This window comes from Ranitomeya variabilis, chromosome 2 (genome assembly GCF_051348905.1).
Source record: "Ranitomeya variabilis isolate aRanVar5 chromosome 2, aRanVar5.hap1, whole genome shotgun sequence".
NCBI lineage: Eukaryota > Metazoa > Chordata > Amphibia > Anura > Dendrobatidae > Ranitomeya > Ranitomeya variabilis.
In genome coordinates this window covers 2,339,498-2,362,208 of record NC_135233.1, presented here as the reverse complement: position 1 = coordinate 2,362,208, position 22,711 = coordinate 2,339,498, and the positions used below count along the sequence as shown (strand labels likewise).

The 22,711-nt window shown below is 59.2% G+C and overlaps 1 protein-coding gene across 2 annotated transcripts in view; it reads right to left on the bottom strand.

Moving 5' to 3' along the window:
* Nucleotides 1-22,711, bottom strand: part of USH1C (USH1 protein network component harmonin) — a 407,047-nt gene that overhangs the window by 167,001 nt on the left and 217,335 nt on the right. Inside the window, exons 16-17 of one of the 2 annotated variants that reach the window (XM_077281844.1) lie at nucleotides 1,777-1,929; nucleotides 855-971 (exon numbers count right to left, since the gene is read on the bottom strand). The exons of the other annotated variant lie outside the window; for it this stretch is intronic. Coding sequence (XP_077137959.1) covers nucleotides 855-971; nucleotides 1,777-1,929 — 270 coding nt within the window. The remainder of the gene's footprint in view (nucleotides 1-854; nucleotides 972-1,776; nucleotides 1,930-22,711) is intronic. 2 annotated transcript variants of the gene reach the window in all.

Here is a 22,711-nt window from a genome sequence, read left to right as displayed (position 1 = left end):
TTTTATGTCGTTATCTTATTGAACGTACAATATGTGGGAGGCACAACATGCCCGTTACATGTCACTTATCGGACGCGGCTAACCCTTCTTCCTAGTCTGCTGTATCCAGACATTTTTTGAACGTCCATGAAGGTGATACCTCTGGTTTTATTTTCCACAGACCTTATAGAGGGGGAGATCACAGAAGGAAGCTCCTTGGAGCATGGCCTAAACCACACACAGGATCTCAGATTTACTCTCTGATAATTGGTTTGCCTTCATTTTTTCACTTTTCTGTGCGATGTTTTCACATTGTTGTTTAATCACTTTGTATTTTCATGACCTGTTCTCCTGTATATTTCCATCCCAGCTTCATGGCCTTTGGAAATAATTGATATTATTAAAGTCAGCTGTGCAAGAACCAGAGGAACTATAAGAACTTACTCAGTCTTCACTGGAGCCCGCCATGACGGAGGTGGAAACGCGCTGGCTGAACGCTGCTCTATGTGCATGATGCTGTAAAGGGCCGTAGCTGTTTACCAGATTATTCCTTTTTATATTTTTTGGATCAATAAATATGTGAAATTTCATGAAAGATATCTGCTTCCCGCTGGAACTCTAACTGAACCCCAAAATGTCTTGGCCGATTCATGGATCAAGCCCGTTGTGAATGCTACCATTCCGCTCCTTGTTAGAGGTCATCACATTAGAAAGTCCGGAGACACTGAGCAGTGGGACGTGTGTAATCAGAAGGGCAGAGATCTCAAAGTTCACCTGAGAAGGTCAGAGGGCATCGTAGGGTCACCCAGAAATTTCACCCTAAAGCCAAATATTCCGAACTTTCTGTGAGGCCCAGACTGGCGGGTAATCCGTACCTCATTGGCATCGCCCTCAGTGGAGGAGATTTGCTCCAGGCGGGTCTGGCAGAGCCTCTCCACCCAATGCTGGACCTTCTCAGACTCTTCTAGATCTTCTCGCTCCGTCTCGGAGACCTGAGGCATAGAGATAAATGGAGATGAGTGACCAGTGACCCCCACCCATGGTACACATTATGCCGGGCACACAACATGAAATGGGGGAACTATCCACACAATGAAGCCCCAGACCCAAGCTGCACCATGGCACCTAGATAACCCCGGTGATTGGGGGACGGAGGGTGAATGGAAGTGTGGAGCCCGATTCAGCAAATTCATATGACAAACATAGGGTCTGTGGCCCCCCCATCCAAGGATAAAATTGTGTGCCTAAATAGGGCCCATCAGAAGCCCCCAACACAATCAATGCTTCAGGCCATAAGCTACACCCCTGGAAAGAAAGTGTCCAACCTCTGCGACCTTCATTAGTCCAGTGGGCAGAGATACGTACTGGCACTAGTTAAAGAAGGACATCACTTATGACCAGGACCCCCGCCAATAAAATGGGGTTCCCAAGACCTCCACTATTCCTCACTGCCCAAAGGGGGGTCAGCAGTTACCCATGGGGCCTCAAAATTCTACTCACTTTGTGCAGTGAGCAAGAATGGGGTCCACTATTGTAGAGAAAGGTGGGGGCCCAGCTGTGGGGCTCCTAGGGAGATGTTCTATATCACCGCTCCTGTGGATCAATGATACTATAAAAGGTCCTTTCTGGTTTGCATGTAAAGGCAGCTGTCAAACATAGTGTGGCTCTGCCAACTGGACTCCTAAAACCGCTATCCAACAGCGCTCCTGCCCAAGCTTTGAGGGATGCATAACACTAGAGGGTGATAACCATAAGGGCCCGGCGGCGCACAGGGCAGCCTGACAGCACCTCCATTACCTCCTGCACCAGGCGACTGATCTTCAGCTGCTTCTCCTTCTCCAGCATCTCCTCCTTCTCTTTGGCCAATTTCTGCTCAAACTCCACCTCCTTCTTACTCTTCTTCTGCTCATACAGACTGTCCGCCTTCGCTTTCTTCCGCTCTTTCCCTTTCTGAGCGCGAGTGGATGAGGACAAACATGGGCAAAGATCACAACGGAGACACAGGGAGCAGACCAAACGGAGGAGGAACACAGCAGACCACACGGAGGAGGCACGCAGCAGACCACACGGAGGAGGCACGCAACAGACCACACGGAGGAGGCACACGGAGCAGACCACACGGAGGAGGCACGGAGCAGACCACACGGAGGAGGCACGGAGCAGACCACACGGAGGAGGCACGGAGCAGACCACACGGAGGAGGCACGGAGCAGACCACACGGAGGAGGCACGGAGCAGACCACACGGAGGAGGCACGCAGCAGACCACACGGAGGAGGCACGCAGCAGACCACACGGAGGAGGCACACGGAGCAGGACACACGGAGGAGGCACACGGAGCAGGACACACGGAGGAGGCACACGGAGCAGGCCACACGGAGGAGGCACGGAGCAGCGCACACGGAGGAGGCACGCAGCAGCCCACACGGAGGAGGCACGCAGCAGCCCACACGGAGGAGGCACGCAGCAGCCCACACGGAGGAGGCACGCAGCAGCCCACACGGAGGAGGCACGCAGCAGACCACACGGAGGAGGCACGCAGCAGACCACACGGAGGAGGCACGCAGCAGACCACACGGAGGAGGCACGCAGCAGACCACACGGAGGAGGCACGCAGCAGACCACACGGAGGAGGCACGCAGCAGACCACACGGAGGAGGCACGCAGCAGACCACACGGAGGAGGCACGCAGCAGACCACACGGAGGAGGCACGCAGCAGACCACACGGAGGAGGCACGCAGCAGACCACACGGAGGAGGCACGCAGCAGACCACACGGAGGAGGCACGCAGCAGACCACACGGAGGAGGCACGCAGCAGACCACACGGAGGAGGCACGCAGCAGACCACACGGAGGAGGCACGCAGCAGACCACACGGAGGAGGCACGCAGCAGACCACACGGAGGAGGCACGCAGCAGACCACACGGAGGAGGCACGCAGCAGACCACACGGAGGAGGCACGCAGCAGACCACACGGAGGAGGCACGCAGCAGACCACACGGAGGAGGCACGGAGCAGACCACACGGAGGAGGCACGGAGCAGACCACACAGAGGAGGCACAGAGCAGACCACACGGAGCAGACCACACAGAGGAGGCACACAGCAGACCACACAGAGGAGGCACGCAGCAGACCACACAGAGGAGGCACGCAGCAGACCACACAGAGGAGGCACGCAGCAGACCACACAGAGGAGGCACGCAGCAGGCCACACAGAGGAGGCACGCAGCAGACCACACGGAGGAAGCACGCAGCACGTCACACGGAGGAGGCACGCAGCAGACCACACGGAGGAAGCACGCAGCAGACCACACGGAGGAGGCACGCAGCAGACCACACGGAGGAGGCACGCAGCAGACCACACGGAGGAGGCACGCAGCAGACCACACGGAGGAGGCACGCAGCAGACCACACGGAGGAGGCACGCAGCAGACCACACGGAGGAGGCACGCAGCAGACCACACGGAGGAGGCACGCAGCAGACCACACGGAGGAGGCACGCAGCAGACCACACGGAGGAGGCACGCAGCAGACCACACGGAGGAGGCACGCAGCAGACCACACGGAGGAGGCACGCAGCAGACCACACGGAGGAGGCACGCAGCAGACCACACGGAGGAGGCACGCAGCAGACCACACGGAGGAGGCACGCAGCAGACCACACGGAGGAGGCACGCAGCAGACCACACGGAGGAAGCACGCAGCAGACCACACGGAGGAGGCACGGAGCAGCTCACACGGCACACGGAGGCGGCACCCCTCACACTACATGCATTACAGGTAGGCAATGTTCCCAGCCAGTAGGAGAGAACAGTCTGGTGCACCCTGTATGAAGCGGCCTATCAGTCACGGTGTGATCCGTTTAGCATGACCATGGCTATTCAGCACTACCTCTTCGTGGAGACTTCTGACTGCTTTACTGAGACCTCATGGCCGGGCAATAGGGTGGGTGGCACAGGGTTAGGGTCACTGTCTCAAAAAGGAGAGGTCTATGGAATATATGTAAAATACACTGAGGCCATGTGCACATGCTGCGGATTCCATTGCGGAATTTTCCGCAGCGGATTTGATAAATCCGCAGTGCAAAACCGCTGCGGTTTTTACTGCAGATTTATCTCGGCTTTTTAGTGCCGTTTCCGCTGCGGTTTTTCACCTGCAGTTTCCTATTGGAGCAGAGGAAAAACCGCTGCGGATTCCGCACAAAGAATTGACATGCTGCGGAAAATAAACCGCTGCGTTTCTGCGCGTTTTTTTCTGCAGCATGTGCACTGCGTATTTCATTTCCCATAGCTTTACATGGTACTGTAAATGCATGGGAAACCGCTGCAGATCCGCAGCTGCGGAAACGGTGCGGATCCGCAGCGAAATCCGCAGTGTGTGCACATACCCTAAGTGTGAACAGTGCAGATGATGGGCAAGCACAACTATAGTAATCCAGTCAGAAGAGCCGGCATAACCCACCCACAACACCAAGGACAATGGGAATCCCTGACGTGCCCAGCACAGACGTGACACCTAAAAGATAAAAGATGGCTCTCCCAAGACAGTCTTAGACTCTGATATAAGGGATAGGGATAATGATTACAATGAAGCGCCGCCTCTGCAGGGTGCACCGCGTATGAAGCGCCGCCTCTCTGCAGGGTGCACCGCGTATGAAGCACCGCCTCTCTGCAGAGTGCACCGCGTATGAAGTACTGCCTCTCTGCAGGGAGCACCGCGTATGAAGTACTGCCTCTCTGCAGGGAGCACCGCGTATGAAGTACCGCCTCTCTGCAGGGTGCACCGCGTATGAAGCGCCGCCTCTCTGCAGGGTGCACCGCGTATGAAGCGCCGCCTCTCTGCAGGGTGCACCGCGTATGAAGTACCGCCTCTCTGCAGAGTGCACCGCGTATGAAGTACCGCCTCTCTGCAGGGTGCACCGCGTATGAAGCGCCGCCTCTCTGCAGGGTGCACCGCGTATGAAGTACCGCCTCTCTGCAGGGAGCACCGCGTATGAAGTGCCGCCTCTCTGCAGGGTGCACCGCGTATGAAGCGCCGCCTCTCTGCAGGGTGCACCGCGTATGAAGCACCGCCTCTCTGCAGAGTGCACCGCGTATGAAGTACCGCCTCTCTGCAGGGAGCACCGCGTATGAAGTACCGCCTCTCTGCAGGGTGCACCGCGCATGAAGTACCGCCTCTCTGCATGGTGCACCGTGTATGAAGTACTGCCTCTCTGCAGGGTGCACCGCGTATAAAGCACCGCCTCTCTGCAGGGTGCACCGCGGATGAAGCACCACCTCTCTGCAGGATGCACCGTGTATGAAGCACCGCCTCTCTGCAGGGTGCACCGTGGATGAAGCACCGCCTCTCTGCAGGGAGCACCGCGTATGAAGTACCGCCTCTCTGCAGGGTGCACCGCGTATGAAGCGCCGCCTCTCTGCAGAGTGCACCGCGTATGAAGTACCGCCTCTCTGCAGGGTGCACCGCGTATGAAGTACCGCCTCTCTGCAGGGAGCACCGCGTATGAAGTACCGCCTCTCTGCAGGGTGCACCGCGCATGAAGTACCGCCTCTCTGCATGGTGCACCGTGTATGAAGTACTGCCTCTCTGCAGGGTGCACCGCGTATAAAGCACCGCCTCTCTGCAGGGTGCACCGCGCATGAAGTACTGCCTCTCTGCAGGGTGCACCGCGTATAAAGCACCGCCTCTCTGCAGGGTGCACCGCGGATGAAGCACCACCTCTCTGCAGGATGCACCGTGGATGAAGCACCGCCTCTCTGCAGGATGCACCGTGGATGAAGCACCACCTCTCTTCAGGATGCACCGTGGATGAAGCACCGCCTCTCTGCAGGGTGCACCGCGGATGAAGCACCGCCTCTCTGCAGGATGCACCGTGGATGAAGCACCACCTCTCTTCAGGATGCACCGTGGATGAAGCACCGCCTCTCTGCAGGATGCACCGTGGATGAAGCACCGCCTCTCTGCAGGATGCACCGTGGATGAAGCACCGCCTCTCTGCAGGATGCACCGTGGATGAAGCACCGCCTCTCTGCAGGATGCACCGTGGATGAAGCACCGCCTCTCTGCAGGATGCACCGTGGATGAAGCACCGCCTCTCTGCAGGATGCACCGTGGATGAAGCACCGCCTCTCTGCAGGATGCACCGTGGATGAAGCACCGCCTCTCTGCAGGATGCACCGTGGATGAAGCACCGCCTCTCTGCAGGATGCACCGTGGATGAAGCACCGCCTCTCTGCAGGATGCACCGTGGATGAAGCACCGCCTCTCTGCAGGGCGCACTGTATGAAGCACCGCCTCTCTTCAGGATGCACCGTGGATGAAGCACCGCCTCTCTGCAGGATGCACCGTGGATGAAGCACCGCCTCTCTGCAGGATGCACCGTGGATGAAGCACAGCCTCTCTGCAGGATGCACACTGTATGAAGCACAGCCTCTCTGCAGGGTGCACCGCGGATGAAGCACCGCCTCTCTGCAGGATGCACCGCGGATGAAGCACCGCCTCTCTGCAGGATGCACCGTGGATGAAGCACCGCCTCTCTGCAGGATGCACCGTGGATGAAGCACCGCCTCTCTGCAGGATGCACCGTGGATGAAGCACCGCCTCTCTGCAGGATGCACCGTGGATGAAGCACCGCCTCTCTGCAGGATGCACCGTGGATGAAGCACCGCCTCTCTGCAGGATGCACCGTGGATGAAGCACCGCCTCTCTGCAGGATGCACCGTGGATGAAGCACCGCCTCTCTGCAGGATGCACCGTGGATGAAGCACCGCCTCTCTGCAGGATGCACCGTGGATGAAGCACCGCCTCTCTGCAGGATGCACCGTGGATGAAGCACCGCCTCTCTGCAGGGCGCACTGTATGAAGCACCGCCTCTCTTCAGGATGCACCGTGGATGAAGCACCGCCTCTCTGCAGGATGCACCGTGGATGAAGCACCGCCTCTCTGCAGGATGCACCGTGGATGAAGCACAGCCTCTCTGCAGGATGCACACTGTATGAAGCACAGCCTCTCTGCAGGGTGCACCGCGGATGAAGCACCGCCTCTCTGCAGGATGCACCGTGGATGAAGCACCGCCTCTCTGCAGGGCGCACTGTATGAAGCACAGCCTCTCTGCAGGGCGCACTGTATGAAGCACAGCCTCTCTGCAGGGCGCACTGTATGAAGCACAGCCTCTCTGCAGGGCACACTGTGGATGAAGCACCCCCTTTCTGCAGGGCACACTGTGGATGAAGCACCGCCTCTCTGCAGGATGCACCGTGGATGAAGCACCGCCTCTCTGCAGGGCGCACTGTATGAAGCACAGCCTCTCTGCAGGGCGCACTGTATGAAGCACAGCCTCTCTGCAGGGCGCACTGTATGAAGCACAGCCTCTCTGCAGGGCACACTGTGGATGAAGCACCCCCTTTCTGCAGGGCACACTGTGGATGAAGCACCGCCTCTCTGCAGGGCACACTGTATGAAGCACCGCCTCTCTGCAGGGTGCACCGCGTATGAAGCACCGCCTCTCTGCAGGGCGCACTGTATGAAGCACCGCCTCTCTGCAGGGTGCACCGCGGATGAAGCACCGCCTCTCTGCAGGGCGCACTGTATGAAGCACCGCCTCTCTGCAGGGTGCACTGTGGATGAAGCACCGCCTCTCTGCAGGATGCACCGTGGATGAAGCACAGCCTCTCTGCAGGGTGCACCGCGTATGAAGCACAGCCTCTCTGCAGGGCACACTGTATGAAGCACCGCCTCTCTGCAGGGCACACTGTATGAAGCACTGCCTCTCTGCAGGGCACACTGTATGAAGCACCGCCTCGCCTCTCTGCAGGATGCACCGTGGATGAAGCACCGCCTTTCTGCAGGGCACACTGTATGAAGCACCGTCTCTCTGCAGGGTGCACCGCGTATGAAGCACCGCCTCTCTGCAGGGCACACTGTATGAAGCACCGCCTCTCTGCAGGGTGCACCGCGTATGAAGCACCGCCTCTCTGCAGGGCGCACTGTATGAAGCACCGCCTCTCTGCAGGATGCACCGTGGATGAAGCACCGCCTCTCTGCAGGATGCACCGTGGATGAAGCACCGCCTCTCTGCAGGGCGCACTGTATGAAGCACCGCCTCTCTTCAGGATGCACCGTGGATGAAGCACCGCCTCTCTGCAGGATGCACCGTGGATGAAGCACCGCCTCTCTGCAGGATGCACCGTGGATGAAGCACAGCCTCTCTGCAGGATGCACACTGTATGAAGCACAGCCTCTCTGCAGGGTGCACCGCGGATGAAGCACCGCCTCTCTGCAGGATGCACCGTGGATGAAGCACCGCCTCTCTGCAGGGCGCACTGTATGAAGCACAGCCTCTCTGCAGGGCGCACTGTATGAAGCACAGCCTCTCTGCAGGGCGCACTGTATGAAGCACAGCCTCTCTGCAGGGCACACTGTGGATGAAGCACCCCCTTTCTGCAGGGCACACTGTGGATGAAGCACCGCCTCTCTGCAGGATGCACCGTGGATGAAGCACCGCCTCTCTGCAGGGCGCACTGTATGAAGCACAGCCTCTCTGCAGGGCGCACTGTATGAAGCACAGCCTCTCTGCAGGGCGCACTGTATGAAGCACAGCCTCTCTGCAGGGCACACTGTGGATGAAGCACCCCCTTTCTGCAGGGCACACTGTGGATGAAGCACCGCCTCTCTGCAGGATGCACCGTGGATGAAGCACCGCCTCTCTGCAGGGCGCACTGTATGAAGCACAGCCTCTCTGCAGGGCACACTGTATGAAGCACCGCCTCTCTGCAGGGCGCACTGTATGAAGCACAGCCTCTCTGCAGGGCACACTGTATGAAGCACCGCCTCTCTGCAGGGTGCACCGCGTATGAAGCACCGCCTCTCTGCAGGGCGCACTGTATGAAGCACCGCCTCTCTGCAGGGTGCACCGCGGATGAAGCACCGCCTCTCTGCAGGGCGCACTGTATGAAGCACCGCCTCTCTGCAGGGTGCACTGTGGATGAAGCACCGCCTCTCTGCAGGATGCACCGTGGATGAAGCACAGCCTCTCTGCAGGGTGCACCGCGTATGAAGCACAGCCTCTCTGCAGGGCACACTGTATGAAGCACCGCCTCTCTGCAGGGCACACTGTATGAAGCACTGCCTCTCTGCAGGGCACACTGTATGAAGCACCGCCTCGCCTCTCTGCAGGATGCACCGTGGATGAAGCACCGCCTTTCTGCAGGGCACACTGTATGAAGCACCGTCTCTCTGCAGGGTGCACCGCGTATGAAGCACCGCCTCTCTGCAGGGCACACTGTATGAAGCACCGCCTCTCTGCAGGGTGCACCGCGTATGAAGCACCGCCTCTCTGCAGGGCGCACTGTATGAAGCACCGCCTCTCTGCAGGATGCACCGTGGATGAAGCACCGCCTCTCTGCAGGATGCACCGTGGATGAAGCACCGCCTCTCTGCAGGGCGCACTGTATGAAGCACCGCCTCTCTTCAGGATGCACCGTGGATGAAGCACCGCCTCTCTGCAGGATGCACCGTGGATGAAGCACCGCCTCTCTGCAGGATGCACCGTGGATGAAGCACAGCCTCTCTGCAGGATGCACACTGTATGAAGCACAGCCTCTCTGCAGGGTGCACCGCGGATGAAGCACCGCCTCTCTGCAGGATGCACCGTGGATGAAGCACCGCCTCTCTGCAGGGCGCACTGTATGAAGCACAGCCTCTCTGCAGGGCGCACTGTATGAAGCACAGCCTCTCTGCAGGGCGCACTGTATGAAGCACAGCCTCTCTGCAGGGCACACTGTGGATGAAGCACCCCCTTTCTGCAGGGCACACTGTGGATGAAGCACCGCCTCTCTGCAGGATGCACCGTGGATGAAGCACCGCCTCTCTGCAGGGCGCACTGTATGAAGCACAGCCTCTCTGCAGGGCGCACTGTATGAAGCACAGCCTCTCTGCAGGGCGCACTGTATGAAGCACAGCCTCTCTGCAGGGCACACTGTGGATGAAGCACCCCCTTTCTGCAGGGCACACTGTGGATGAAGCACCGCCTCTCTGCAGGATGCACCGTGGATGAAGCACCGCCTCTCTGCAGGGCGCACTGTATGAAGCACAGCCTCTCTGCAGGGCACACTGTATGAAGCACCGCCTCTCTGCAGGGCGCACTGTATGAAGCACAGCCTCTCTGCAGGGCACACTGTATGAAGCACCGCCTCTCTGCAGGGTGCACCGCGTATGAAGCACCGCCTCTCTGCAGGGCGCACTGTATGAAGCACCGCCTCTCTGCAGGGTGCACCGCGGATGAAGCACCGCCTCTCTGCAGGGCGCACTGTATGAAGCACCGCCTCTCTGCAGGGTGCACTGTGGATGAAGCACCGCCTCTCTGCAGGATGCACCGTGGATGAAGCACAGCCTCTCTGCAGGGTGCACCGCGTATGAAGCACAGCCTCTCTGCAGGGCACACTGTATGAAGCACCGCCTCTCTGCAGGGCACACTGTATGAAGCACTGCCTCTCTGCAGGGCACACTGTATGAAGCACCGCCTCGCCTCTCTGCAGGGTGCACCGTGGATGAAGCACCGCCTTTCTGCAGGGCACACTGTATGAAGCACCGTCTCTCTGCAGGGTGCACCGCGTATGAAGCACAGCCTCTCTGCAGGGCACACTGTATGAAGCACCGCCTCTCTGCAGGGCACACTGTATGAAGCACTGCCTCTCTGCAGGGCACACTGTATGAAGCACCGCCTCGCCTCTCTGCAGGATGCACCGTGGATGAAGCACCGCCTTTCTGCAGGGCACACTGTATGAAGCACCGTCTCTCTGCAGGGTGCACCGCGTATGAAGCACCGCCTCTCTGCAGGGCACACTGTATGAAGCACCGCCTCTCTGCAGGGTGCACCGCGGATGAAGCACCGCCTCTCTGCAGGGCGCACTGTATGAAGCACCGCCTCTCTGCAGGGTGCACTGTGGATGAAGCACCGCCTCTCTGCAGGATGCACCGTGGATGAAGCACAGCCTCTCTGCAGGGTGCACCGCGTATGAAGCACCGCCTCTCTGCAGGGCACACTGTATGAAGCACAGCCTTTCTGCAGGGTGCACTGTGGATGAAGCACCGCCTCTCTGCAGGGCACACTGTATGAAGCACCGCCTCTCTGCAGGATGCACCGTGGATGAAGCACCGCCTTTCTGCAGGGCACACTGTATGAAGCACAGCCTTTCTGCAGGGCACACCGTGGATGAAGCACCGCCTCTCTGCAGGGCGCACTGTATGAAGCACCGCCTCTCTGCAGGGTGCACCGCGTATGAAGCACCGCCTTTCTGCAGGGCACACTGTATGAAGCACAGCCTTTCTGCAGGGCACACTGTATGAAGCACCGCCTCTCTGCAGGGCACACTGTATGAAGCACCGCCTCTCTGCAGGGTGCACCGCGTATGAAGCACCGCCTCTCTGCAGGGCGCACTGTATGAAGCACAGCCTCTCTGCAGGGCGCACTGTATGAAGCACTGCCTCGCCTCTCTGCAGGGCGCACTGTATGAAGCACAGCCTCTCTGCAGGGCGCACTGTATGAAGCACCGCCTCTCTGCAGGGCGCACTGTATGAAGCACCGCCTCGCCTCTCTGCAGGGTGCACCGTGGATGAAGCACAGCCTCTCTGCAGGGTGCACTGTGTATGAAGCACCGCCTCTCTGCAGGGTGCACCGCGTATGAAGCACCGCCTCTCTGCAGGGCACACTGTATGAAGCACTGCCTCTCTGCAGGGCACACTGTATGAAGCACCGCCTCTCTGCAGGGTGCACCGCGTATGAAGCACCGCCTCTCTGCAGGGCACACTGTATGAAGCACTGCCTCTCTGCAGGGCACACTGTATGAAGCACCGCCTCGCCTCTCTGCAGGATGCACCGTGGATGAAGCACCGCCTCTCTGCAGGGCGCACTGTATGAAGCACCGCCTTTCTGCAGGGCACACTGTATGAAGCACCGCCTCTCTGCAGGGTGCACCGCGTATGAAGCACCGCCTCTCTGCAGGGCGCACTGTATGAAGCACCGCCTCTCTGCAGGGCGCACTGTATGAAGCACTGCCTCGCCTCTCTGCAGGGTGCACCGCGTATGAAGCACCGCCTCTCTGCAGGGCGCACTGTATGAAGCACCGCCTCGCCTCTCTGCAGGATGCACCGTGGATGAAGCACCGCCTCTCTGCAGGGCGCACTGTATGAAGCACCGCCTCTCTGCAGGGCGCACTGTATGAAGCACTGCCTCGCCTCTCTGCAGGGTGCACCGCGTATGAAGCACCGCCTCTCTGCAGGGCGCACTGTATGAAGCACCGCCTTTCTGCAGGGCACACTGTATGAAGCACCGTCTCTCTGCAGGGTGCACCGCGTATGAAGCACCGCCTCTCTGCAGGGCACACTGTATGAAGCACCGCCTCTCTGCAGGGTGCACCGCGGATGAAGCACCGCCTCTCTGCAGGGCGCACTGTATGAAGCACCGCCTCTCTGCAGGGTGCACTGTGGATGAAGCACCGCCTCTCTGCAGGATGCACCGTGGATGAAGCACAGCCTCTCTGCAGGGTGCACCGCGTATGAAGCACCGCCTCTCTGCAGGGCACACTGTATGAAGCACAGCCTTTCTGCAGGGTGCACTGTGGATGAAGCACCGCCTCTCTGCAGGGCACACTGTATGAAGCACCGCCTCTCTGCAGGATGCACCGTGGATGAAGCACCGCCTTTCTGCAGGGCACACTGTATGAAGCACAGCCTTTCTGCAGGGCACACCGTGGATGAAGCACCGCCTCTCTGCAGGGCGCACTGTATGAAGCACCGCCTCTCTGCAGGGTGCACCGCGTATGAAGCACCGCCTTTCTGCAGGGCACACTGTATGAAGCACAGCCTTTCTGCAGGGCACACTGTATGAAGCACCGCCTCTCTGCAGGGCACACTGTATGAAGCACCGCCTCTCTGCAGGGTGCACCGCGTATGAAGCACCGCCTCTCTGCAGGGCGCACTGTATGAAGCACAGCCTCTCTGCAGGGCGCACTGTATGAAGCACTGCCTCGCCTCTCTGCAGGGCGCACTGTATGAAGCACAGCCTCTCTGCAGGGCGCACTGTATGAAGCACCGCCTCTCTGCAGGGCGCACTGTATGAAGCACCGCCTCGCCTCTCTGCAGGGTGCACCGTGGATGAAGCACAGCCTCTCTGCAGGGTGCACTGTGTATGAAGCACCGCCTCTCTGCAGGGTGCACCGCGTATGAAGCACCGCCTCTCTGCAGGGCACACTGTATGAAGCACTGCCTCTCTGCAGGGCACACTGTATGAAGCACCGCCTCTCTGCAGGGTGCACCGCGTATGAAGCACCGCCTCTCTGCAGGGCACACTGTATGAAGCACTGCCTCTCTGCAGGGCACACTGTATGAAGCACCGCCTCGCCTCTCTGCAGGATGCACCGTGGATGAAGCACCGCCTCTCTGCAGGGCGCACTGTATGAAGCACCGCCTTTCTGCAGGGCACACTGTATGAAGCACCGCCTCTCTGCAGGGTGCACCGCGTATGAAGCACCGCCTCTCTGCAGGGCGCACTGTATGAAGCACCGCCTCTCTGCAGGGCGCACTGTATGAAGCACTGCCTCGCCTCTCTGCAGGGTGCACCGCGTATGAAGCACCGCCTCTCTGCAGGGCGCACTGTATGAAGCACCGCCTCGCCTCTCTGCAGGATGCACCGTGGATGAAGCACCGCCTCTCTGCAGGGCGCACTGTATGAAGCACCGCCTCTCTGCAGGGCGCACTGTATGAAGCACTGCCTCGCCTCTCTGCAGGGTGCACCGCGTATGAAGCACCGCCTCTCTGCAGGGCGCACTGTATGAAGCACAGCCTTTCTGCAGGGCACACTGTATGAAGCACTGCCTCTCTGCAGGGTGCACCGCGTATGAAGCACAGCCTCTCTGCAGGGTGCACCGCGTATGAAGCACCGCCTCTCTGCAGGGTGCACCGCGTATGAAGCACCGCCTCTCTGCAGGGCGCACTGTATGAAGCACCGCCTCTCTGCAGGGCACACTGTATGAAGCACTGCCTCTCTGCAGGGCGCACTGTATGAAGCACCGCCTCTCTGCAGGGTGCACCGCGTATGAAGCACCGCCTCTCTGCAGGGCGCACTGTATGAAGCACCGCCTCTCTGCAGGGCGCACTGTATGAAGCACTGCCTCGCCTCTCTGCAGGGTGCACCGCGTATGAAGCACCGCCTCTCTGCAGGGCGCACTGTATGAAGCACCGCCTCGCCTCTCTGCAGGATGCACCGTGGATGAAGCACCGCCTCTCTGCAGGGCGCACTGTATGAAGCACCGCCTCTCTGCAGGGCGCACTGTATGAAGCACTGCCTCGCCTCTCTGCAGGGTGCACCGCGTATGAAGCACCGCCTCTCTGCAGGGCGCACTGTATGAAGCACAGCCTTTCTGCAGGGCACACTGTATGAAGCACTGCCTCTCTGCAGGGTGCACCGCGTATGAAGCACAGCCTCTCTGCAGGGTGCACCGCGTATGAAGCACCGCCTCTCTGCAGGGTGCACCGCGTATGAAGCACCGCCTCTCTGCAGGGCGCACTGTATGAAGCACCGCCTCTCTGCAGGGCACACTGTATGAAGCACTGCCTCTCTGCAGGGCGCACTGTATGAAGCACCGCCTCTCTGCAGGGTGCACCGCGTATGAAGCACCGCCTCTCTGCAGGGCGCACTGTATGAAGCACTGCCTCTCTGCAGGGCGCACTGTATGAAGCACCGCCTCGCCTCTCTGCAGGGTGCACCGCGGATGAAGCACCGCCTCTCTGCAGGATGCACCGTGGATGAAGCACCGCCTCTCTGCAGGGCGCACTGTATGAAGCACCGCCTTTCTGCAGGGCACACTGTATGAAGCACCGCCTCTCTGCAGGGTGCACCGCGTATGAAGCACCGCCTCTCTGCAGGGCGCACTGTATGAAGCACCGCCTCTCTGCAGGGCGCACTGTATGAAGCACTGCCTCGCCTCTCTGCAGGGTGCACCGCGTATGAAGCACCGCCTCTCTGCAGGGCGCACTGTATGAAGCACCGCCTCGCCTCTCTGCAGGATGCACCGTGGATGAAGCACCGCCTCTCTGCAGGGCGCACTGTATGAAGCACCGCCTCTCTGCAGGGCGCACTGTATGAAGCACTGCCTCGCCTCTCTGCAGGGTGCACCGCGTATGAAGCACCGCCTCTCTGCAGGGCGCACTGTATGAAGCACCGCCTTTCTGCAGGGCACACTGTATGAAGCACCGTCTCTCTGCAGGGTGCACCGCGTATGAAGCACCGCCTCTCTGCAGGGCACACTGTATGAAGCACCGCCTCTCTGCAGGGTGCACCGCGGATGAAGCACCGCCTCTCTGCAGGGCGCACTGTATGAAGCACCGCCTCTCTGCAGGGTGCACTGTGGATGAAGCACCGCCTCTCTGCAGGATGCACCGTGGATGAAGCACAGCCTCTCTGCAGGGTGCACCGCGTATGAAGCACCGCCTCTCTGCAGGGCACACTGTATGAAGCACAGCCTTTCTGCAGGGTGCACTGTGGATGAAGCACCGCCTCTCTGCAGGGCACACTGTATGAAGCACCGCCTCTCTGCAGGATGCACCGTGGATGAAGCACCGCCTTTCTGCAGGGCACACTGTATGAAGCACAGCCTTTCTGCAGGGCACACCGTGGATGAAGCACCGCCTCTCTGCAGGGCGCACTGTATGAAGCACCGCCTCTCTGCAGGGTGCACCGCGTATGAAGCACCGCCTTTCTGCAGGGCACACTGTATGAAGCACAGCCTTTCTGCAGGGCACACTGTATGAAGCACCGCCTCTCTGCAGGGCACACTGTATGAAGCACCGCCTCTCTGCAGGGTGCACCGCGTATGAAGCACCGCCTCTCTGCAGGGCGCACTGTATGAAGCACAGCCTCTCTGCAGGGCGCACTGTATGAAGCACTGCCTCGCCTCTCTGCAGGGCGCACTGTATGAAGCACAGCCTCTCTGCAGGGCGCACTGTATGAAGCACCGCCTCTCTGCAGGGCGCACTGTATGAAGCACCGCCTCGCCTCTCTGCAGGGTGCACCGTGGATGAAGCACAGCCTCTCTGCAGGGTGCACTGTGTATGAAGCACCGCCTCTCTGCAGGGTGCACCGCGTATGAAGCACCGCCTCTCTGCAGGGCACACTGTATGAAGCACTGCCTCTCTGCAGGGCACACTGTATGAAGCACCGCCTCTCTGCAGGGTGCACCGCGTATGAAGCACCGCCTCTCTGCAGGGCACACTGTATGAAGCACTGCCTCTCTGCAGGGCACACTGTATGAAGCACCGCCTCGCCTCTCTGCAGGATGCACCGTGGATGAAGCACCGCCTCTCTGCAGGGCGCACTGTATGAAGCACCGCCTTTCTGCAGGGCACACTGTATGAAGCACCGCCTCTCTGCAGGGTGCACCGCGTATGAAGCACCGCCTCTCTGCAGGGCGCACTGTATGAAGCACCGCCTCTCTGCAGGGCGCACTGTATGAAGCACTGCCTCGCCTCTCTGCAGGGTGCACCGCGTATGAAGCACCGCCTCTCTGCAGGGCGCACTGTATGAAGCACCGCCTCGCCTCTCTGCAGGATGCACCGTGGATGAAGCACCGCCTCTCTGCAGGGCGCACTGTATGAAGCACCGCCTCTCTGCAGGGCGCACTGTATGAAGCACTGCCTCGCCTCTCTGCAGGGTGCACCGCGTATGAAGCACCGCCTCTCTGCAGGGCGCACTGTATGAAGCACAGCCTTTCTGCAGGGCACACTGTATGAAGCACTGCCTCTCTGCAGGGTGCACCGCGTATGAAGCACAGCCTCTCTGCAGGGTGCACCGCGTATGAAGCACCGCCTCTCTGCAGGGTGCACCGCGTATGAAGCACCGCCTCTCTGCAGGGCGCACTGTATGAAGCACCGCCTCTCTGCAGGGCACACTGTATGAAGCACTGCCTCTCTGCAGGGCGCACTGTATGAAGCACCGCCTCTCTGCAGGGTGCACCGCGTATGAAGCACCGCCTCTCTGCAGGGCGCACTGTATGAAGCACCGCCTCTCTGCAGGGCGCACTGTATGAAGCACTGCCTCGCCTCTCTGCAGGGTGCACCGCGTATGAAGCACCGCCTCTCTGCAGGGCGCACTGTATGAAGCACCGCCTCGCCTCTCTGCAGGATGCACCGTGGATGAAGCACCGCCTCTCTGCAGGGCGCACTGTATGAAGCACCGCCTCTCTGCAGGGCGCACTGTATGAAGCACTGCCTCGCCTCTCTGCAGGGTGCACCGCGTATGAAGCACCGCCTCTCTGCAGGGCGCACTGTATGAAGCACAGCCTTTCTGCAGGGCACACTGTATGAAGCACTGCCTCTCTGCAGGGTGCACCGCGTATGAAGCACAGCCTCTCTGCAGGGTGCACCGCGTATGAAGCACCGCCTCTCTGCAGGGTGCACCGCGTATGAAGCACCGCCTCTCTGCAGGGCGCACTGTATGAAGCACCGCCTCTCTGCAGGGCACACTGTATGAAGCACCGCCTCTCTGCAGGGCGCACTGTATGAAGCACCGCCTCTCTGCAGGGTGCACCGCGTATGAAGCACCGCCTCTCTGCAGGGCGCACTGTATGAAGCACTGCCTCTCTGCAGGGCGCACTGTATGAAGCACCGCCTCGCCTCTCTGCAGGGTGCACCGCGTATGAAGCACCGCCTCTCTGCAGGGCGCACTGTATGAAGCACCGCCTCTCTGCAGGGCACACTGTATGAAGCACCGCCTCTCTGCAGGGCGCACTGTATGAAGCACCGCCTCTCTGCAGGGTGCACCGCGTATGAAGCACCGCCTCTCTGCAGGGCGCACTGTATGAAGCACTGCCTCTCTGCAGGGCGCACTGTATGAAGCACCGCCTCGCCTCTCTGCAGGGTGCACCGCGGATGAAGCACCGCCTCTCTGCAGGATGCACCGTGGATGAAGCACCGCCTTTCTGCAGGGCACACTGTATGAAGCACAGCCTTTCTGCAGGGCACACTGTATGAAGCACCGCCTCTCTGCAGGGTGCACCGCGTATGAAGCACCGCCTCTCTGCAGGGCGCACTGTATGAAGCACTGCCTCGCCTCTCTGCAGGATGCACCGTGGATGAGCTTGGCCGGCACATGCGGGGTCGACACACGACACACATCTTACCTTCCTCAGAGTCGGGAACTTCCCTTCATACCGGTAGAACCATCCGAACGCTAAATGTGGTGACACAAGAAGGTGAACGCCGGCAGCCAGATTCAGTCACCACTGCACCACAATCATTCTAATTAACCCTCCATAACCCAGGTCATTACAGGACGGTGACTTATTGCCCCATAGTCCCGGGATCCATGGCCGGTGTTCTCTGCAGCAGAGGCCCTGCCGCTGATGAGTAAACACAAGAGACCGGACCTCACTGCGCCTAAATGTTTTTGGGGGCAACACGTTCTTCAAGGCCTGACACTATTTTATGCAAATCCTCAGGCTGATCGGGCGGCTCCTGTCAGTGACCCCCACTCACAATGGAGAAGGCGACCCTCATGTGACACAATACCGTGTAATCCTCCGAGAGGAAGACGACATCTTCACCGACCGTTGCATAGGAAACGAGCGGCAACTCCCCAATGTGGATAAAACAGGCTGCTCCACCTGCGGCCACAGGCAACTCACATACCTCTCACCCCACGCAAAGACTTCATGAAAGTCTGCATCAAACCTACTGCCACTATGGTGTACATGTGTTCTGGTTGTCAGAGTGGGATGCAGAAGACGGAAGGGGGAGGCAAAGGGAGATGGGGAGAGGAGAGGGAAAAGGAGATCGGCGAGAGAAAGGGAAATGGAGATCGGCAAGGGAGAGGAGAGGGAAAAGGAGATCGGCGAGGGAGAGGAGAGGGAAAAGGAGATCGGCGAGGGAGAGGAGAGGGAAAAGGAGATCGGCGAGGGAGAGGAGAGGGAAAAGGAGATCGGCGAGGGAGAGGAGAGGGAAAAGGAGATCGGCGAGGGAGAGGGAAAAGGAGATCGGCGAGAGAGAGGGAAATGGAGATCGGCGAGGGAGAGGAGAGGGAAAAGGAGATCGGCAAGAGAGGGGAGAGGGAAAAGGAGATCAGCGAGTGAGGGGAGAGGGAAAAGGAGATCAGCGAGTGAGGGGAGAGGGAAAAGGAGATCGGCGAGAGAGGAGAGGGAAAAGGAGATCGGCGAGGGAGAGGAGAGGGAAAAGGAGATCGGCGAGAGAGGGGAGAGGGAAAAGGAGATCGGCGAGAGAGGGCAGAGGAAAAAGGAGATCGGCGAGAGAGAGAAGAGGGAAAAGAAGATCGGCGAGGGAGAAAAGAGGGAAAAGGAGATCGGCGAGGGAGAGGAGAGGGAAAAGGAGATCGGCGAGGGAGAGGAGAGGGAAAAGGAGATCGGCGAGAGAGGAGAGGGAAAAGGAGGTCAGCGAGAGAGAGAAGAGGGAAAAGAAGATCGGCGAGAGAGGGGAGAGGGAAAAGGAGATCGGCGAGAGAGGGCAGAGGAAAAAGGAGATCGGCGAGAGAGAGAAGAGGGAAAAGAAGATCGGCGAGGGAGAAAAGAGGGAAAAGGAGATCGGCGAGGGAGAGGAGAGGGAAAAGGAGATCGGCGAGAGAGAGAAGAGGGAAAAGAAGATCGGCGAGGGAGAAAAGAGGGAAAAGGAGATCGGCGAGGGAGAGGAGAGGGAAAAGGAGATCGGCGAGGGAGAGGAGAGGGAAAAAGGAGATCGGCGAGGGAGAGGAGAGGGAAAAGGAGATCGGCGAGGGAGAGGAGAGGGAAAAGGAGATCGGCGAGGGAGAGGGAAAAGGAGATCGGCGAGAGAGAGGGAAAAAGAGATCGGCGAGAGAAAGGGAAAAAGAGATCGGCAAGGGAGAGGAGAGGGAAAAGGAGATCGGCGAGGGAGAGGAGAGGGAAAAGGAGATCGGCGAGAGAAAGGGAAATGGAGATCGGCGAGAAAGAGGGAAAAAGAGATCGGCGAGAGAAAGGGAAAAAGAGATCGGCAAGGGAGAGGAGAGGGAAAAGGAGATCGGCGAGGGAGAGGAGAGGGAAAAGGAGATCGGCGAGGGAGAGGAGAGGGAAAAGGAGATCGGCGAGGGAGAGGAGAGGGAAAAGGAGATCGGCGAGAGAAAGGGAAATGGAGATCGGCAAGGGAGAGGAGAGGAAAAAGGAGATCGGCGAGAGAGGGGAGAGGGAAAAGAAGATCGGCGAGAGAGAGGGAAATGGAGATCGGCGAGGGAGAGGAGAGGGAAAAGGAGATCAGCGAGTGAGGGGAGAGGGAAAAGGAGATCGGCGAGAGAAAGGGAAATGGAGATCGGCGAGAGAGAGGGAAAAAGAGATCGGCGAGGGAGAGGAGAGGGAAAAAGGAGATCGGCGAGGGAGAGGAGAGGGAAAAGGAGATCGGCGAGGGAGAGGAGAGGGAAAAGGAGATCGGCGAGGGAGAGGGAAATGGAGATCGGCGAGGGAGAGGAGAGGGAAAAGGAGATCGGCGAGGGAGAGGAGAGGGAAAAGGAGATCGGCGAGGGAGAGGAGAGGGAAAAGGAGATCGGCGAGGGAGAGGAGAGGGAAAAGGAGATCGGCGAGGGAGAGGAGAGGGAAAAAGGAGATCGGCGAGGGAGAGGAGAGGGAAAAGGAGATCGGCGAGGGAGAGGAGAGGGAAAAGGAGATCGGCGAGGGAGAGGGAAAAGGAGATCGGCGAGAGAGAGGGAAAAAGAGATCGGCGAGAGAAAGGGAAAAAGAGATCGGCAAGGGAGAGGAGAGGAAAAAGGAGATCGGCGAGGGAGAGGAGAGGGAAAAGGAGATCGGCGAGGGAGAGGAGAGGGAAAAAGGAGATCGGCGAGGGAGAGGAGAGGGAAAAGGAGATCGGCGAGGGAGAGGAGAGGGAAAAGGAGATCGGCGAGGGAGAGGGAAAAGGAGATCGGCGAGAGAGAGGGAAAAAGAGATCGGCGAGAGAAAGGGAAAAAGAGATCGGCAAGGGAGAGGAGAGGGAAAAGGAGATCGGCGAGGGAGAGGAGAGGGAAAAGGAGATCGGCGAGGGAGAGGAGAGGGAAAAGGAGATCGGCGAGGGAGAGGAGAGGGAAAAGGAGATCGGCGAGGGAGAGGAGAGGGAAAAGGAGATCGGCGAGGGAGAGGAGAGGGAAAAGGAGATCGGCGAGGGAGAGGAGAGGGAAAAGGAGATCGGCGAGAGAAAGGGAAATGGAGATCGGCGAGAGAGGGGAGAGGGAAAAGGAGATCGGCGAGAGAAATGGAAATGGAGATCGGCGAGGGAGAGGAGAGGGAAAAGGAGATCGGCGAGAGAGGAGAGGGAAAAGGAGGTCAGCGAGAGAAAGGGAAATGGAGATCGGCAAGGGAGAGGAGAGGAAAAAGGAGATCGGCGAGAGAGGGGAGAGGGAAAAGAAGATCGGCGAGAGAGAGGGAAATGGAGATCGGCGAGGGAGAGGAGAGGGAAAAGGAGATCGGCGAGAGAGGAGAGGGAAAAGGAGGTCAGCGAGAGAAAGGGAAATGGAGATCGGCAAGGGAGAGGAGAGGAAAAAGGAGATCGGCGAGAGAGGGGAGAGGGAAAAGAAGATCGGCGAGAGAGAGGGAAATGGAGATCGGCGAGGGAGAGGAGAGGGAAAAGGAGATCGGCGAGAGAGGAGAGGGAAAAGGAGGTCAGCGAGAGAGAGGAGAGGGAAAAGAAGATCGGCGAGAGAGGGGAGAGGGAAAAGGAGATCGGCGAGAGAGGGCAGAGGGAAAAGGAGATCGGCGAGAGAGAGAAGAGGGAAAAGAAGATCGGCGAGGGAGAAAAGAGGGAAAAGGAGATCGGCGAGGGAGAGGAGAGGGAAAAGGAGATCGGCGAGAGAGAGAAGAGGGAAAAGAAGATCGGCGAGGGAGAGGAGAGGGAAAAGGAGATCGGCGAGGGAGAGGAGAGGGAAAAGGAGATCAGCGAGGGAGAGGAGAGGGAAAAGGAGATCAGCGAGGGAGAGGAGAGGGAAAAGGAAATCAGCGAGTGAGGGGAGAGGGAAAAGGAGGTCGGCGAGGGAGAGGAGAGGGAAAAGGAGATCGGCGAGAGAGAGAAGAGGGAAAAGAAGATCGGCGAGGGAGAAAAGAGGGAAAAGGAGATCGGCGAGGGAGAGGAGAGGGAAAAGGAGATCGGCGAGAGAGAGAAGAGGGAAAAGAAGATCGGCGAGGGAGAAAAGAGGGAAAAGGAGATCGGCGAGGGAGAGGAGAGGGAAAAGGAGATCGGCGAGAGAGAGAAGAGGGAAAAGAAGATCGGCGAGGGAGAAAAGAGGGAAAAGGAGATCGGCGAGGGAGAGGAGAGGGAAAAGGAGATCGGCGAGAGAGAGAAGAGGGAAAAGAAGATCAGCGAGTGAGGGGAGAGGGAAAAGGAGATCGGCGAGAGAGGAGAGGGAAAAGGAGGTCAGCGAGAGAGAGAAGAGGGAAAAGAAGATCGGCGAGAGAGGGGAGAGGGAAAAGGAGATCGGCGAGAGAGGGCAGAGGAAAAAGGAGATCGGCGAGAGAGAGAAGAGGGAAAAGAAGATCGGCGAGGGAGAAAAGAGGGAAAAGGAGATCGGCGAGGGAGAGGAGAGGGAAAAGGAGATCGGCGAGAGAGAGAAGAGGGAAAAGAAGATCGGCGAGGGAGAAAAGAGGGAAAAGGAGATCGGCGAGGGAGAGAAGAGGGAAAAGAAGATCGGCGAGGGAGAAAAGAGGGAAAAGGAGATCGGCGAGGGAGAGGAGAGGGAAA